General features: G+C 53.0%; 2 protein-coding genes across 2 annotated transcripts; one reads left to right on the top strand and one right to left on the bottom strand.

Moving 5' to 3' along the window:
• Positions 1–146: 146 nt before the first annotated feature.
• On the top strand, positions 147–11,651 carry PITX3 (paired like homeodomain 3). Its single transcript, XM_036336193.1, has 4 exons — positions 147–357; positions 9,378–9,507; positions 9,647–9,849; positions 10,292–11,651. Exons 2-4 carry the CDS (start codon positions 9,390–9,392, stop codon positions 10,880–10,882), a joined length of 912 nt encoding a protein of 303 aa, XP_036192086.1. The 5' UTR covers positions 147–357; positions 9,378–9,389; the 3' UTR covers positions 10,883–11,651.
• A 43-nt stretch (positions 11,652–11,694) lies between these two features.
• ELOVL3 (ELOVL fatty acid elongase 3) lies at positions 11,695–16,437 on the bottom strand. Its single transcript, XM_036336195.1, has 4 exons — positions 15,139–16,437; positions 13,820–13,951; positions 12,834–12,985; positions 11,695–12,580 (listed from the first exon to the last, which is right to left on the bottom strand). Exons 1-4 carry the CDS (start codon positions 15,237–15,239, stop codon positions 12,153–12,155), a joined length of 813 nt encoding a protein of 270 aa, XP_036192088.1. The 5' UTR covers positions 15,240–16,437; the 3' UTR covers positions 11,695–12,152.
• Positions 16,438–17,782: the final 1,345 nt, after the last annotated feature.

Genomic DNA, 17,782 nt, shown 5'->3' on the forward strand with positions numbered 1-17,782 from the left:
GCCGGACCCCACCCCCGAAGGCGGGGCCTGAAGATTCACAGCTGGAAAGGGTGAAGCCTGGGAAGAGCAGCTGGAAGGGGGCGGGTCCCGACCAGCTAGGCTCGCAGCTGCGGGCTGGGGGCGCCCTGGGCTGCCATAAAGTGAATGGGCGCCGGCGGGGGGTGGCAGTTCGCGGCGAGTCTCACGCTCTCCCTGAGCTCCTCAGTCCGGGAGCGCCCGAGCGGAGCGGCGGCCCGGGCGCAGGGGGGCAGCCCCCATCCAAGCCGGGTGTCCGGCCCCTGGCCTTTGCCTGCCCTCCAGACTACGGCCGCCGCCGCCACCGCCGCTGCCGGGAGTCTGCCTGCTGCGGGACTCACTGTGAGTGCTTGACCACTGCGGGGACACGGGCTCAAGGGGTCAAGGGGCCATGGCTGGAGTTTGGGGTCCCTAAAACGGGACTTGGGTCGGCTGAACTGGGGAACGGTACCTGGGGGACGGGTCGAAACTGGGAGGGCGGACTGCAGACCCAGGGCCAGGACTTAGGGAAAGGGAAATTCAGAGTCAGAACTTGGAGGACAGAAAGCGGGGGAGAAGTCAGGGGACCCGGAGAGAAGCCGGAGACATGAAGCCAGGACAGGGGCTCCGCGAAGCGGGGTCTAGAGAGAGTCAGGTAACCATTACCAGAAAGCACCCTAGAATCAGAGGGCGCGGGGCAGACAGCCAGGGAGCAAAAGGGGTTGCTGAGGCCCTGGCCAGTGGGGGGGAGTCGGCAGCGGCTGCCCAGTGTAGGGGCAGTTGGCGGCGTCCAGCGCCCCTCGCCTGGGGTTCAGCTCGGACTCCAGGGACTGGGGGTAGGGGTGCGTCTAGTGGCTCACGCTTGTCTTTTCAGCTGCTTCGCAGTTGCGCTAGGAGCCTTGTAGTGAGAGGCTGGCCGCGACCAGGTCAGATGGTCGCTGTGCGGGCGGCAGGGCAGTGGCTGGGCAGCCCGAATCACAGGCAATGGGTCTGGAGTGTCCGGCTTGGGGTGTCAGGGTCCGCGTGGGTCCCAGCCTGGGGCCGCCACGACATCGGACAGAATGTCCGCAGCGCGCAGGGCCGGTAGCGGACAGAATGTCCGAGGCGGCGAGGTGGGTCTCCCTGGAGCAGGCGCTGTGTCAGGCAGCGGTGACAGAATGTCCCTGGCCGAGTGGCATGTCCATTTACCGGGCAGCGCCTACCCAGCTGCTGCGTGTGTAGTGGGGTTCGCCTCAAACCCCACTTTGCAAACTTGTTTCTGCTCGGAGGGGCTGTGGGGCTCAGGAGCAGGGAGTGAGAGTAATGCCTACAGCTGGGCCTTGGGGCGAAGTGGGGGTGGGAGAGATTCCCTCCCCAACTCAAACCAGATCCAAGCATCGCCTGGACTTCCAGAATACAAATCTGAGCAGAGAAATCCATGAGGGGGGGCTGCTAGTGGGCTTCAAGTCCAGGAAAAGGAGTGAACCACAAAGGGCAATGGGAGGGCGAGGAGGGGCCCAGCACAAGCCCCTGCTAACCTCGGTGCCTTCACAAACTCCGAGGAAACCCCTCATTCTAATACAGCTGATCAGACACCCCCAAACTTCTTGCCTGGGTGCCAGCAGGTTAAAGGTGCCTTCTCTGCAGGGAGCAGGAGCCCAGGCCTGAAGAGAAAACTGCAGTCCTTCAGCAAAGCAAACCCTGTGGCCTTGTTCCCCTTTTTGTTCCCTCAGCCCCCCCAATCTCAAAAACACCCTGATGGCTGAGCTGAGGTAGGAAGGAGACACATGGGATCAAGACTCTTAGGTCCAAGGTGAGGCCCCCAACTCTGGTTGGAAAGGGGGTCTCAGCCATACTCAGCTGTCCTGTGTGCTTTCCCTTTAGCTGTGGGCGGGCCCTGATTCTTTGGACCCCTACAATAACCACCCACCCTGACCCCAACTCTGTAACTAGACAGACCCCAGTTAGGCTGAAGAGAACAGAGTAGAGAGAACTCGCCCAGTCTGTTAGTGAGGAAAACAGCCGGGTTAGAGACTGGGTTTTCATGGGGCAAGTGCAAGGTGATGTGTTTTGCAATGAGTAAATAATTTAAACAAGTGGATAGCAAACATTCTCATCCTCCACCCAAGAGTGACATACAATACATATTACCCTCACCCCCACCTCCATTCTTCAATTTTAAAGTTTACGTGTTACCAGATAGAACATTGTTTCTCAACCTTCTTTGCTCCTTGCCCCTTTTTGATAAATATAGAGTCAAACCAATACTCTCGCCACATCCTGATACCCTTTTCAGGGGCTTGAGCTCCCATCACCTTTGAAAATCACGGAAATCATGGCTGATGGAAGTCTCTGAGTCAGGAAAGGAATAGGGAAGGTGTTGCAGATGGTTCCCTGAAGACCTTAGCTTAGCCCAAAGTTCTGATTTTGCCAAAAAGGCCAAAAAGCAACAGCATCATAATGAAGATGACTGGAAACAATAGGCAGAACCTTCTCCCATCCTTGCATAAAACCACGTAGCTGAGTGCATTCCTGCGTCACTGGCTCCTAGGAAGAATATCATGGACTTAGGGAAGTGTCAGAGAATAGTTCACAGAATGGGGAGCCAGTGGCTGCTGGAGAGGGAAAACTTCAAAGTTTAAGTCTCTGGAAAGTGAGATGGGGTGGAAAAACCCACAAAATAATGAAAGGCATCGATAAACAGAAGACTTGTTTGCTCCTCAAATTCTGAAACCAGAGATGAGGGGCACCTTAGAACTGGAATGATGCTAGCGCAAGATGAATAGAAACATGTCCCTAGACACAAGGTGGGCAGTCAACTTCCAGAGCTCATTCCCAGAGGGTTGGTAGAGTCAGGAAGTATAAAGAGAATTCTTTGGGGCTTGAGAGGATCAGTGCATGTCAGAGCCACAAATGGCTGCTGGGGTGGAGGGGGCTAGGAGTGAAAAGACCTCAGTCCTTGGTCTTCAATCTGTGTAACCTTTACAAATTCATCTTCTCAGAGGTTAAATGGCGTTGGTCATTCCTGCCACTCACAGTGGTTGTAAGAGTTAAATGAAATCATATACATGAAAGCCCTTTGCAAGTGGAAAAGCACCGTAGAAAAAAGAAATATTACTGCCGTGATTATGCCCAAACTGTAGAATCTTTGCTTGGAAGGGTGGTGTCTGAAGTCTTAAATCAGCCAGCTAGCATCCCCGATCCAGCCACCGGAAGATTCTCAGTGACAGAGGAAACACCCTATCTCAGGCTTCAGATGCCAGCCATTACCCCTGCCCCTCTCTGAGAAGAGTTCAAAGGAGCTCCCGGAATGCTTGACTCCTCTACCAGGCCAAATATCCTGATCTATTCCCTGCCTGTCTGCTTAAGGATGTGAATATGGATCCAAGACCCAGGTCCAGGAAGAGAGGGTAGGGGAGGCAGACTAACACTGAGCTGGGAGGGGGATGAGAGAGGGGAGGAGCCACCCAACTGTTTTCTTCTCTGTTCACTCTGAATGATGCTGCCAGGGGGTGGGGGACAGAGATGGCAGCTAATATGAAGGAGCCATTAGGTCCTGAGCTTTGGGATTATCTAGAATGTCTAGCCCATAGTCACCAACAGGGACCCATGATAAGAGTGGTGGAGAAAGAAAGGAAAGATAGGTGGTGGAATGAGAAAGAACTGCTTTCAAAGAGCCCCTTTCCCATCTCTCCCCTGCCCAATCTAGTCTGCTCACCAAGGCCAAATAAAAGTCCCAAAGATGCTGCTTCTACGTCGCTCTCCTGTCTTAACCCTCCAGTGACGCCCACTGCTTGGAGCAATACTTCTCTGTAGGGGGCTGAAGTGGAAGAGGGCAGTATAGGAGTGAGAGCAGCATGACGCTGCAGGCTAAACACGGCCCACCTATCTTCCTGGTGTGACGATGTCACTTGGAGATTTGGAGAGAACATTTTATTTTTATATTAAAACAAACACAACAACTTTATGGAATAGAATGCAAAATTTACTTTCAGTTTTAACATACGGCTGGAGAGCTCAAAGACATTTTATACCGGTGGCACCTGTTTTAGGTTGTGCCCCTAGTGTTCCAGGGTGATATTCTCTCTTACTAGTCTTGGTGGGGTTTTTAATGGAAAATCTGGAGATGCTCTAGCCTAGATCGTATCAAACCTGAACCACCACCCCTCATTGGAGACACCTCCCCAGCCTGACCCATTTTTCTCTGATGATCTCTCTCGTTGTCCCTGTTGCCCTCTGAACCTGCTACAATCTCTTAGCCCCAAAACATACACCTTACACGGGCTTCCATTTGTCTATCTATCAAAGTCTGAGAAACAGACTCAAGCAGCCCATCATTTCATTCTGTGCTCTGTTTGCCTCCCTAGAGGCTCCTAGAAGTTAGGGTCTTTGCCTTACCAGTCTTGGGGATCTATCTTAGCACCTAACACTTGCTGAAGGAAAGAAGGAAGAGTGTGGAGGTTCATTTCTCTGATCCCTGACTCACCCCTTAATAAATTAAGTGTATCAAATTATTGCTGCCTTCACCTGAATCTCAGGGTTTCCTCTTGGGGCTGTGAGCTTGTCTCCAGCTGTCTTTATTCGTTCCCATTTGTCACTGCAGTACAGCAGACCAGACCGTTTGGGTGCTCAGCATCACTAATGAATGTGAGGCTGTGTGTACTTACGGGCCTCACTTCAGTTTCAGGTTTACGGAATGGTGTGGGGACTCTGATTTACACCTGTTCACTAACTTGCTGCTGGCTGAGCCACAGCATCACAACGCCATCCCCTCTTACCTTCCGCCTTATTCTGTCCCTGCAGGAGAAAGTTCTCCTATTTAAGTTCCAGGGTGTGTTTCCTGTCTTAGGCATTTATTGTAACTTCTTGGGGGTTTTCTGGCCGTGGCCCTGGTTTACCCCTTTGGCTTCAGGACAAAAGTGGGTCACATGGCAGTTGACCTCTTGCCATGAACCCCTTGGATCAACCATGGCCTCCCCACTATGGCCTCTCTGGCCTATGATATTCTCTGCTCTCCACCTTAATATAAGTTGGGTATTTTGTTCTTGCTGCAGTTTATGACATCGTCCTGTAATTCCAGCCTGTACTTCACAATCAGAGCACCTCTGTAGGCCCTCCCTTCTCCTTAGGGCTAGGATTGCCCTCTGTCACCAGTGGGGCCTGAGCCATGCATCCTCTGCAGGGGGTGTCAGAAAGACTGGTGGTGGGACAGACAGCCCCTCCCAAAGCTGGACCCAGCACCACTGTTACCTCTTGGCTCTCTTTGGTCCTGCCTGGCATTTCCTATCAGCATCAACCAAACCTGTGGCTACAAGACCTACTGCTTGTCCCTGTCTACTGAGTGAGGTGAAGTCCTTGGCCTCAGTGTCAATTTTGCAGTTTAGGGAGCTTAATCCTCAGCCAACCTCTCTCCAGCTCAGACAACCACTGGGCGCCCGCAGCCTCTGCCTCACCAGCCCACCAGGGCACGAGTATGCTAGATACCTATGCCCCACCCTTCATTTTCCTATTACTTGCCAGGCTTTAGTGTGTTTTCCATTTCACAGTCAGGGCCCTTCTCATCCCCCCTGTCTTCTATTAGTAACCCCGTCAGGAGCCTGAGGCTTCATCCTTTCCTTTACCAGTCACTGGTCCCCAAAGTGACTCCCAACTTGGGTTACTCTACCCATTGTGCTGTTACCTTATTGACCAGGATCACCTTTATGTTCAGGACACAGTGCTCACAACACACATTTGCATCCCTCTCTAAAATGCAGTATCCTCACCTCTTTATTCACCAGAGAAATTCTTCACTGGGAGATACAGGGTCTAGGGAGGTGAACTACTCAAGCAAGAGCAGAGATGAGGATGAGCTCTTATTTGTCACTCTATCCTTGGTGCCTTACTCAATGCCCAGCTCATAGAAGGTGCCAAATAGGCATCTCTTCTATGAATAAGAAAAAAACATACTTGGATAGAGTTGTACCCATTTTTACATGTTATATTTTATTTTAACCTTATAACAATACTGAAGGTAGAGGGATTATGATCTCCCTTTTAGAGATGAAAAAATATGCTCAGAGAGGTAATTTGCCAAGATCACATAGCTAGTTAAGTTGGAGAGCCAGGACATGGACCAAGATCTTTTGACTCCAAACCTAATTTCTTTGGGCTATACCAGATTACTTTCCTAAAAGAGGCCTGGGCAGTTTCTGGCCCCACCCCCGCCTCACCCTCTTCCTCCAACATTTTCCTGCCATCTCCCCATTCAGCCAAACAGGCTTTCCCCAGCAGCCACTGGGTGCAGACCACTCCCCTAGCCCCTTTGGCCTCCTCCTCCCCCACAGAGTCCTTAGTTCCTGGGACTGAAAGCTGAGGTTCAGAGGGGCCAGGAAAGGGAGGGGGGAGGGTAATGGCTAGTTCCAAAACGGCCAAGGCAGCTGTCCCTGTCACAGAGAGAGGAGACTGTGTGACAGTGTGTGTCTGTCTGCTTGAATGTGGGAGCACATGTGTGGGAGAGTGTGTGTTTGTATGCCTCTAGTTCCAAGTCCAAGTGCTTATTTTGTCTGAGTGGGGGCCTCTGTGTGTCTGCATGTGTGTCTGTCTGTCTCTAGGAACACACAGCCTGAACGCTGCTTTCTCAGCTTCATCTTTTACTCTGGCCCTTATCTCTCCTCACCCTGCCTCCCTTTGCTGAAATTAAGGGTGAAACCAAGACACAGGTATGGAATGCTGGGGGAAGGGGAGTTTGGAAAATTAGAAGTCTGGAGCCAAAGCAGACTGGGAGGATAAAGGGCAATGGTGGGATTTAGCTTTCCCTGCAGGCAAACCCAAATGTCTCTTTTCCCAATTCTTTGTTGCTCCTGTGACCTCTGGAGAAATCAGAGGCATGGTTTACATTTTGAGGGCATCTTTTAAAATATATATTTATTTTATTTTATTTTTTATTAAATCTATTGGGGTAACATTGGTTAATAACATATAAATTTCAGGTGTGCAACTTTATAATAAGACATCTGTATACTCTATTGTGGGGTCACCACCCAAAGTCTAGTCTCCTCTGCATCATGTATTGGAGCCCCTTTACCTTCTTTGTCCTCTTGGGTATAAAGTAAAAGGAGACTTCAGAGCACCCCTTTGTCCGGCTCTCAGTTCTGTGCCTTCCCAGCTCTTTGGGAAGACTTCTAGTCAAGACTGCTACAGGTCCCTCCCAAGGGCATCTCCCTTCCACCAGAGCATTGTTGAGCCAGCCCCAAGCCTCTGACTCCTGACCTCAGACCTGAGCGAGGTAAGCTGAGCACCTCCACCCTGGGCTGGCTTCCCTCCTTCCTTGCCAGATCCCCTCAGGACTGCTCCTTTAACCCTAGGAAAAGGTCCAAGGTCTAGTCTCCTGTGCCGGTGGAAAGAACAAGGGTTGCTCCTCCACTCCTGCCTTGACCTCTGTCCCACCCCAATCTTACTTGAGAGGTGGGGGCAGGGGACAGCTGTCCTCTCTGAGCTGGTTGAAGGTGGCATTACCATGTGCAAATACAGGCCACTGCCCATCTGTGCCTCCCCGAGAAAGGCTCCTAATAAATTCAGAGCAGCCAAGTGACAAACATCTCAACTTAGGCTAATCCACCACATTAATGCCACCTTGCACAGCCTGTATTAAATCCCTGTTAACCGGAAGGTAGATGGACCCCTCCCGCCAGCTCCTCACCCTTGTTCCTCTGTTCCTACCCTCCTTTGGTTCTCCTCTGACTTAGAGGCACCCAGAGTTCTTGAGCCCCACCAGTGTCCCTTTCCCTTCCTCCTACCAGAGAGGGCCTGGGAGAGCCAGCAAAAAAGAGATACCTGCGCCAAAGCCGGTTTGGCTCAGCGGATAGAGCGTCAGCCTGTGGACTGAAAGGTCCCAGGTTCGATTCCGGTCAAGGGCATGTACCTGGGTTGCAGGCACTTCCCCAGTGGGGGATGTGCAGGAGGCAGCTGATCGATGTTTCTCTCTCATAGATGTTTCTAACTCTCTATCTCTCTCCCTTCCTCTCTGTAAAAAATCAATAAAATATATTTAAAAAAAAAAGAAAACAAAAGATACCTGCAGGGGAGACTTGAAGAGGGACCCAAGAAGGCTCCTGGGTAATGTCAGGCAAGGTTTGGGATAGGAAGTAAGGGCAGCAAGGGGGTTTTCAGAAGCTCATATCTGCTGCCTGCCTCGGGTGGGCCTACTAGAGGCTGTGCATGTGAGTAAAACAATGACTGGTAGGATATGAAGTGTGCCTGGATGGGCATAGAATCAAACAGAGCCGAATGCCTAGTGGTTTTCAAACGGGGGTTTTTATTCTGGAACCCCTTTTTTCAAATGAAGTCTCTCCAGGAAGCATGAACAAAACAGTCAAAAGCAGAGCTACCCTAGATGTGGCAGATCAAATCAAGACCAGGCTAGGGTTCCATCCCTGAGACTAACCTGAGTTCCAGTCCCTGAAGGGATTTCTGGGTAGAGGCCCTAAAGAACACAATTTGAAAAAGCAAACGGAGCTTGGGCCGTGTGGCTCAGTGGTTGAACGTATGAACCAGGAGGTCATGGTTCCATTCCCAGTCAGGGCACATGCCCAGGTTGCAGCCTCAATCCCCAGTAGGGGGTGTACAGGAAGCAGACAATCAATGATTTTCTCTCACCATTGATGTTTCTACCTTTCCCTCTCCCTTCCTCTCTAAAATCAATAAAAATGCATTTTTAAATAAAGAAGAAAGACAAAACAAATGGAGAAAAAACATTAGCTTAGGAGTCTCCCAGAGCAGATTCAGATCCCAGTTCCACTGCTTACAAGCTCTGTGACCCTTTTTTCCCCCGTGACCCTTAAATTCAAGTCTCAATTTCATCATCTGAACAAGGTGACCATACTTAATATTGATGCATTCTTGTGAGGGGAGAGATAATGAGATAAAGGCACACAGTAAGTACTCATATGACAGAAGTGATTATCTTAATGGGAGAAGTATCAGGTCTGGTTCAATGAGCAACAGAGGTTCCAGCTATGTGTTAGGTATGATTGACTGAGGGGCATATGTATAAGTTTATGGGAATATTGAGCATTCGTGTGAGAGGGATGGTATATGGCATGTGGTGTGCAAATCGTTGTGGTTTTCATTAATTCAATAAATATCTATTGAACACCAACTGTGCATCAGGCAAAGTTCTAGGTGCCTGGCCGTGAACAAAACAAAGTCTAGTGTGTATATCTGTGCATGAAGTTTTTGAATATACACCTTTTTCCCTTAGGCTGCTGTTTCCCTATTCTATCCTAGGGCACCCCACACAGGAGTAGTTTTATGTTGGGGGCGGTGAAAGGGGACAGCGAACCTGTGGCGAAACACTTTTGGGAACCGGATAACCCGGAGATTTTAGCCCCATCGGCCTGGTCTGTGTCTTCTCTTCCCTCCAGAGTCTCCTCTCCATGGAGTTCGGCCTGCTCAACGAGGCGGAGGCACGGAGCCCGGCCCTATCGCTGTCAGACGCGGGCACTCCCCACCCCTCACTCCCAGAACACGGCTGCAAGGGCCAAGAACACAGTGGTGAGCGCGCCCCCTTCTGGGCGTAGGGGAGATAACATCTCCATCCCTAATGGGGGTGGGGCCCGGGTGGGAGTCAGTGGCCGGTAAAGGGGGTACCCCAGCCCTGGAATCCCTGTGACCTGCCCCAACCCGGTCCCAGACTCGGAGAAGGCCTCGGCTTCGCTGCCCGGCGGCTCCCCAGAAGACGGCTCGCTGAAGAAGAAGCAGCGGCGGCAGCGCACGCACTTCACCAGCCAGCAGCTGCAGGAGCTGGAGGCCACCTTCCAGAGGAACCGCTACCCCGACATGAGCACGCGCGAGGAGATCGCCGTGTGGACCAACCTCACCGAGGCCCGCGTGCGGGTACGGCGCGCGCAGATCCGCAACCCACCCCGCTCTTCCTCTCGGGCCGCTTAGCGAGTAGCTTAGACACCTGCAACCTGTGGCTCTGCCCTGCCTGCCCATCCTCGGACCCGACACCCGAAGTCCCTAAGCCCCGGATCCCGACCCACGCTTCCTCTCCCCTGGGACGGTCGCTCGTCCTCCTCGCCACGCCTCCTTGACCGACTACTCCCCGCGCCGTCGCCCTTGACTTAGTTCTGCCGCCACTGCTTCTGTCCTCAGCTCCCTGACGCCATGCGCTCCTCCGCGACCCCATTCCCGTCTCCAGCCATCTGGGTTGTTAATCCTCCGAACTCTGGCCCCGGCCCGAACCCCCATCCGCGTGACCCACCCCCCAGCCGCGGTACCCCGCTCCGGGTCCCCGCTGCGCTCCGGGTCCAACAGCCTTTCCTCCCGCCCGCAGGTGTGGTTCAAGAACCGGCGCGCCAAGTGGCGGAAGCGCGAGCGCAGCCAGCAGGCGGAGCTGTGCAAGGGCGGCTTCACGGCGCCGCTCGGGGGGCTGGTGCCGCCCTACGAAGAAGTGTACCCCGGCTACTCTTACGGCAACTGGCCACCCAAGGCGCTCGGCCCGCCGCTCGCCGCCAAGACCTTCCCGTTCGCCTTCAACTCGGTCAACGTGGGGCCTCTGGCTTCGCAGCCCGTCTTCTCTCCACCCAGCTCCATCGCCGCCTCCATGGTGCCCTCGGCCACGGCCGCCCCGGGCACTGTGCCGGGGCCCGGGGCCCTGCAAGGCCTGGGCGGGGGGCCCCCTGGGCTGGCTCCAGCCTCCGTGTCCTCCGGAGCAGTGTCCTGCCCTTACGCCTCTGCCGCCGCCGCCGCTGCTGCTGCAGCCGCCTCCTCCCCCTACGTCTATCGGGACCCGTGTAACTCCAGTCTGGCCAGCTTGCGGCTCAAGGCCAAACAGCACGCCTCCTTCAGCTACCCCGCGGTACCCGGGCCGCCCCCGGCAGCCAACCTCAGTCCATGTCAGTACGCCGTGGAGCGGCCCGTATGAGTGCCGAGCGGGTCTGCCAGCCCCGAGGACGGGGTCGCCAGCCCCGAGGACGGGGTCGGTCATTCATCGCCTCCCCGGGCTGGGGTGGTCTGGATGGGCTAGGGATGCCGGGGCAGCTGGGGGGAGGGAGACGGCCAGCTCCAGAGAGAGCCTTCCCACTCCCAGCCCCGAGGGGTGGACGGGGCCCTACCCACAGTCCACGCCCCTGGGACTAAGGCCAGGCACAGGGACCAGTTCCCGGGGGCCAACTCACCCTTGGCCCGCCCCGCCTTCTCCAGACTCCTCCTTTCCCATTTATCATTTTCAAAGATAAATGAAATAAACGTGCGCGGACCGTGAAAGGCCTGATGACTCGGAGTTGCAGTTGAGCCCTTTCCCCTCATCCTCCCCCAGATCCAAAACAGAGCTGGGTGTTCAGGAAGAGGTGAGGGTCCACGTTTCTAGGGCTTCGGTCCCCCTCCGCCGCTAACACCAGGCTGGGGAAGCCAAGGAGCAGAGGAGGGGCGCGCGTGCTGGCGTGTCTGTGTGGATGGCTGGGGGGACTAGCCATTGGCGGGCGTTGGCTAAAGTTGGTGCTGCGGCGCCACCTTGCGGTCGTATGGAGGATAACTGGGAGATCTGGTCTGTCACACTTGCAGGTGTCACTTCTGCAACTTAGGAAGCCTACGAATCTTAGAGAAGTTACTCCGCCTTTCTGCACCTGTTTCTCGCTGTTCCAATGAGGGGCTTGGGCCTCTAACAGCAATAAAATTCTGGTCTGTAACAGACATTTATTAAGTGCCTACCAAAACTAGGATTCTTATTGAGTGTCTGCGTGTGTGCTTCTCATCCACACATCCTCTTAGACGTCTAACCTACTGATCATCCCATTGCCAGCAGACATTTCCCACCACAGCAGATCCCTTCTTCCCCCAAACTCCCCCAAACTAGAAGTCTTCTTGAAATATTTAATTAAAAAATAGAGCAAGAAGAGAAAGGTTTCTATATAGAAATATAAATAATTCGGCTGTGGGAATCCTCCCCAGTCCCAGCCCCATCTCAGGGTCTGCTTGGCCTTCATATTAAAAACAGAAACATCAAAGTACTACACCACATCCCCTTCCCATGGTTGACGTTTCTTGTCTGTCATAACTTCCTGCCACCTTGGGGCACACATCCTGTGGGGAAACCACGCAGGGAAAACCTCCTAATCATTCTCCCAAACCTAAACCAAACCCCTCCATGCCCCGGGGAGGAGAGAACCTGGAGCCCCTTCTTTTTCTCCAACCCTTTACTCGCTCTTGGTCTTGTCTTTAACCTTGGGCATTACATAGGTTTTGTAGAAGAAGTTGGCAAAGAGGATGAAGTAGGTTATATACAGCAGGAGGGACCAGAAGAATTGTTCCGTTGTGGTGTGGCATCCCTGTTCCTGTCTCCAGGTGTAAGCCAGGATGACGACAGTGGCTCCCATAAACATCTGCAGGATCTGCAGGCTGGTGATGAGCCTGGGAAACCACCTGGGGGGCTTCACTTGGGCAGCCCTCAGAGTGTAGTAGGTGTACATGATAGCATGCACACCATAGTTCATAGTCATAAACCAGCCGCCTGCAGGCACCTTGTTCTTGTATCCAAAGCTTGTGAACACTAGCACTGTGCTGTGGTGGTACCAGTGCACAAAGATGAGTGGCCGCTTACGCAGGATGATGAAGGCTGTGTCTCCTGGGAGATGGGGAGTCATAGCTGACATACCACCCAGTGTTGGGACCACCCTCTGCACTGAATGTGGGGGCAAAGGGGGAATTCTCAGGGTGGGGAGAGGGGTCTTTGTGGCAGAGAATCTGGAAGAGGGCTTGGGTGAGAGGTGTTGTTAGGACCAGGGGTGGGGAAGGGACTCTCCATGTGATGGGTGAGGGGGGAACTGAGGAAGGATGCAGTCGACTGGGTGCCAGAGAGACAAAACCTTGCCACTTACCAAGTTCAATGATCTTGCTGAGAACAAAGAGCCAGGACCAGAATTTGACTACAGATTCGTGGAGGGAGGTGGTGAAGCACACAGTTTGCTTTAGGCTATGCCTATGTATCAAATTTCCCATAATGCCCCACGTCCTCACTGCCCCCAGGATACTGAAATGGGACAGAGGAAAAGGGTGTAAGATCATTCCCAGACACCAATCCACCCTTCCCCCTCAGCCTGGTCAGGACCCAAGTTCCGCCACCTTCCCATCCTTCCAGGAGTCATGGCTTCTGAGATCCTGGAGCCAATCTGGTAAATCCAACCAGCGAACTAGAGGAGATGAGGGCTGGGAAAGGACCAGGGAATGCTGGAGGATGGGACTGAAAGCTGAGTTAAGGAACAGAATTCTTGGGATGGGCAGGAGCCTATGAGGAGATGGGTGACAGGATGGGGGATACCAATGCGAGAGGAAATAGGGGAAGGAGGGGCTAGGGAAGTTATTGGAGGATCTTAAAGTCTGGAGAAATTTGTCGGAAGTATACAGACTCCATGAGCACAAGAGGACTCATGAGAGAACAGAAACTGCCAGTCTGGTGCTTGGGGAAGAAGGAGAGGGGAAGCTGGGGAGGGGCCCTAGAGCTGAGAGAATGGGAGAGGGGGAGCTGGGGCAACTTGGAGAGTTGATGCAATTGAGGTTTCTAGAAAGCATTTGGGGATGGAGTGAGGGTCTAGGGCAGTGATGGCGAACCTATGACACGTGTGTCAGAAGTGACACGCGAACTCATTTTTTTGGTTGATTTTTTTTGTTAAATGGCATTTAAATATATAAAATAAATATCAAAAATGTAAGCCTTCGTTTTACTATGGTTGCAAATATCAAAAAATTTCTATATGTGACACGGCACCAGAGTTAAGTTAGGGTTTTTCAAAATGCTGACACGCCGAGCTCAAAAGGTTCGCCATCACTGGTCTAGGGTGTACAGGATAAGTGAGGAGTGTCTTACCTGAAGACTGCGAGGCAGAAGGACCAAAGGATGAGAGGCCTCTGCAGGTTGAAGCCCTTCCGTGCCTTCATGTAGTTGTGCCCCACAAAGATGAACAGCAGGTAGATCAGAGCGATGGGAAATGAGGCTGTCCTGGGAGGCAGAAGGCACAGGGGAGGGGCTGGTGGGTGGGTGCTGGTTAGAGAAACACCCACTCATCTCCCCGAGTGAGTGCTCTGGATTGGAGTTCCACCTCTGCCACCTACTAGCTTTGTGACATTGGAAAAGCTACTTTGTTCTCAGAGCCTCCGTTTCCTTATTCGTAAAAGGGGAATATTACTCCTCTCCTGACAGCGTTACTATGTAAGTACTTAAGATGTACTCGGTTGGAGCATCATCCCGTACACCAGAAGGTGGTGGGTTCAAACCTGGTCAAGACACATACCCAGGTTGTGGGTTTGATCCCCACCAGGACACGTACAGGAGGCCACTCATCAATGTTTCTCTCTCACATTGATATTTCTCCTTCTCAAGTCAATAATAACATCTCCTCAGGTAAGGAGTAAAAATATGCCAAGGACATAGCACATGGCAGGGGCTGTGTCCAAGGGTGCTGTGATTACTGCTCTCTCAATGGGGCTGGGAGTGGGTGACAAGTGCTGGCCCATGTCTAGAAACAACACAGGGCTATGGGGTAATTAGAATGTGGCAAGTAGCTGCCACCAAATTGGCTGGAGCACAAAATCAGCCCACAGACACCTTGGAGGAGCCTTAGGGCAAGGCCAGAGAGCCTGAGGGAAATGTTGAAGAGCTCCCTGGCTTTGCCCCCTTCTCCACAGCTGGGAAGATGAAACACTTGGAGAACAACGTGGTAATTGTGAAGGGCAGGCTGTCCCTCGGCACCAGCACTATGTACACGGGCACACCCGGCCACGCGAGGCCACAAAGGACAAAGAAGAATCGTCTACAGGCTGGTGGGACTAGGAGTTCAAGTCAACCCCATTCCTCAGAGACCAGCTCTCGCTACACACTCTTTCCCTTGGGTTTCTGTCTCCGCACCCCATCCTTTTATTTCTTCTCTCTTCTCTCTTCTCTTCTCTCTCTCTCTCTCTCTCTCTCTCTCTCTCTCTCTCTCTCTCTCTCTCTCTCTCTCTCTCTCCCCCCCCCCCCCCTTTCTCTCTTCCAGATCTAATCTCTTTGCGGCACCACACTACCTGCACCTTGGACAGCGGGAATGTGGAGCCGGCACAGGAGAGCCCGGTGCCATTGCGGGCAGCGTCCCCCCACCCCCGCTAATGCCAGACATCAGGATCGTGGCCTTTCCGCTGCCCCCGTCTCACCAGTACTCCTCCACAAAGGGCCTTGGGTCCTCTAGCAGCTCGAAGCTGTAGGGCTGGAGCAGTGGCTCTTTCCCGTCCGAGGCATTCATGACTGTGCCCATTTCGTTCTGCAGACGTCAAGGCCGGGAGCTTGAGGAGCCGAACCACAGGTTGGGGGCCCGAGGAGCGAACCTGGGGGCGGGACAGAACGGACCCAGGACCCGAGGAACTCCGAGCACCCGGTTCTGACGAGTGCGGTCGGACCCCATGGCACCGCAGCCGCCTCTGCCGTATATAACGCTGAATCGCAAAGCCGCGGCGCCGTTAGCCAATCTCCACCCAGGCGAGCCCCTATCCCGCCCCTTGGCGGAAGCACACTCTCTGATTGGCCATCCTTCCACACACACGCCCACCCCAAGGCCGGTCCTGGACCCCTCGCCACGCCTTTCCCGTCCCATTTCCACCCCAACATCTCCACTCTCACTCCCTTGGCTTGGCTCCGGCGGCCTCCCCAGGTACTTGGACGTCCCATGCTTCCCCAGGAACGCCAACCTCCACCTTCACCTCAGTTTGTTTTAATCCTGACCTACTTGACAGTGAGGATCCGAAGTGGAGGCGTCCTCGGTCTCTGGTGCCCTGACCCAGAAATAGGGATACCAGTTTCCCCGCTTCCCTGAGACCCTGGAAAACTCAGGCCAGGGGTGCAGACAATCAGACCGGGGAAGCAGCAGCAAAGAGCCTCTCCCTCCCCATAGTGCCATCTGCCTCCTTCAGGTCTGTGGTTGTGGATGGCAGGGAGGTGAATTTTAATGAATTTTATTGTCGAGCTTGTTGATGTTGATGTTTAAGAAGATGGTTGTTGAGGCTGTTGTGGTTTCTTTACAATTTCCTGAATTCCTGAACTGCTTCACAGCCTGACACCCAGTAATAACCCAGGGGAGGAAATAACCCAGGGCAGGTCACCCTCTGGGCTTCTGGGATTATTGTCTTCAGGTTTCCTGGAGGCCTCTTGGGGTTAATAGGAGGGGAGATGCAGTGTATCTTCCCCAATCTGTGATTGTCTAATCAAATCTACCTTTGTCCTTGCCTGTGTACTCAGCCCTTTTAAGGCCTTACTCGTTTGTCCCTTATTTCTCTCCTAGGTTTTATGAGAGTGAGAAATAAATACAAGATTTGCAAAACAAGTGCTAAGATAACTAAATACTAGTATGCAATATTTATAATCAAGATATAGCTATAAACAGCAAAGCCCACAGGCCCTGGAGCCAGAGGACCTAGATAGGAACATCATCTCCACTACCTTGACCTCAGCCACTGGGAAAGGGTCACATGTGGCTGAAGTCCTTGACTAAATGAGTCACAAGTGCAGTCCTTTGTCTCTGTACCTCACCACTTCTCACCTGATTACTACAGCCACTATCTTAGTCATGGTAACTGGTTGCACCATTTCCTCTAATACAGTGCTTCTCTCTCTTTATTGCATTAGAACCTGTAAAGAATTCCCAAATCTGGCTGATCATAAGTATCCTGAGCTCGAGCCCCAGAGATTCTGACCCAGTAGTTGGTCCCAGACCATACTTTGAAAACCACCACTTTCTGTCCTCTCATGCCACTTTCCTGCTTAAAACCCTTCGGTAGCTATTATATATATACACACACACACACACACATACACACATATATACATATCCTATCTAATAATAGACAAACATGGTAATTAACTATACCTCCGACACGCTTCCTATTGGCTAATAAGGGAGATATGCAAATTAACTGCCAACCAAGATGGTTGCCGGCAGCCAGGCAGCTGAAGCGAACAGGAGGCTTGCTTGCTCCAGTGATGGAGGAAGCCAAGGTTCCCCGCCTGCCACTGCCGGCCTCTGAGCTGCACTCTAAGAAACAATGTTGCAATTATAGAAGCTAAACAAACCCAGAAACCTGCTTTCAGCCAGCCAGGCTTCAGAGCTGGAGCTGCAACAGGGTTTCAATTATAGAAGTCAAACAAACCCAGATACCTGCTTTCAGCAGCCAAGGTCTCAGAGCTGGAGCCGAGCCTCAGAGCTAAAGCCAGCTCTCAGCTCCAGTGACAGCCATAGAAGGTAAATAAATCCCAGAATAAAAAAAAAAAAAGAAAGAAAAAAAGGAGAGGTTGGGAGCTTCAGTCATCCGCCAGCCTGAAAATGGCCCTCAGCCCCTCACCCAGACTGGCCAGGCACCCTAGTGGGGACCCCCACCCTGAAGGGGGTGTGACCAGCTGCAAACAGCCATCATCCCCTCATCCAGGCTGGCCAGGCACCCAAGCGGGACCCCACCCTGATCCGGGACACCCTTCAGGGCAAACCAGCTAGCCCCCACCCGTGCACCAGGCCTCTGTCCTATATAGTAAAAGGGTAATATGCCTCCCATCACTGGGATCAGCAGAGCCGCGAGGCCTCCCAGCACCAGGATCAGCAGAGCCGCGAGGCCTCCCGGCACCGAGATCAGCGGAGTGGGGAAGGTGCCCCAACCCCCTGATCAGCCCTGATCTATGCCTGATGGGGGGAGCTCCCTAACCCCCTGATCGGCCCTGCTCTTTGTGTGACAGGGTGGAGCTGCAACCTCCCATCGGCCCTGCCCTGAGTGTGACGGGGGGAGCTCCCCAACCCCCTGATGGGCCCTGCTCTGT

The sequence above is a fragment of the Myotis myotis genome, unplaced genomic scaffold (assembly GCF_014108235.1).
Source record: "Myotis myotis isolate mMyoMyo1 unplaced genomic scaffold, mMyoMyo1.p scaffold_m19_p_15, whole genome shotgun sequence".
Taxonomy (NCBI): domain Eukaryota; kingdom Metazoa; phylum Chordata; class Mammalia; order Chiroptera; family Vespertilionidae; genus Myotis; species Myotis myotis.

Bases quoted from the DNA above. Each gene is read 5' to 3' on its own strand.
- ELOVL3 (XM_036336195.1), bottom strand. From the start codon at position 15,239: ATGGGCACAGTCATGAATGCCTCGGACGGGAAAGAGCCACTGCTCCAG. The intron at 13,952-15,138 runs GTGAGACGGGGG...TCTGCCTCCCAG, and splicing joins CCCTTTGTGGAGGAGTACTG to GACAGCCTCATTTCCCATCG. The intron at 12,581-12,833 runs GTAAGTGGCAAG...CCCATCTCCCAG, and splicing joins CAGCAAGATCATTGAACTTG to GAGACACAGCCTTCATCATC.
- PITX3 (XM_036336193.1), top strand. From the start codon at position 9,390: ATGGAGTTCGGCCTGCTCAACGAGGCGGAGGCACGGAGCCCGGCCCTA. The intron at 9,508-9,646 runs GTGAGCGCGCCC...ACCCGGTCCCAG, and splicing joins CAAGGGCCAAGAACACAGTG to ACTCGGAGAAGGCCTCGGCT. The intron at 9,850-10,291 runs GTACGGCGCGCG...TCCCGCCCGCAG, and splicing joins TCACCGAGGCCCGCGTGCGG to GTGTGGTTCAAGAACCGGCG.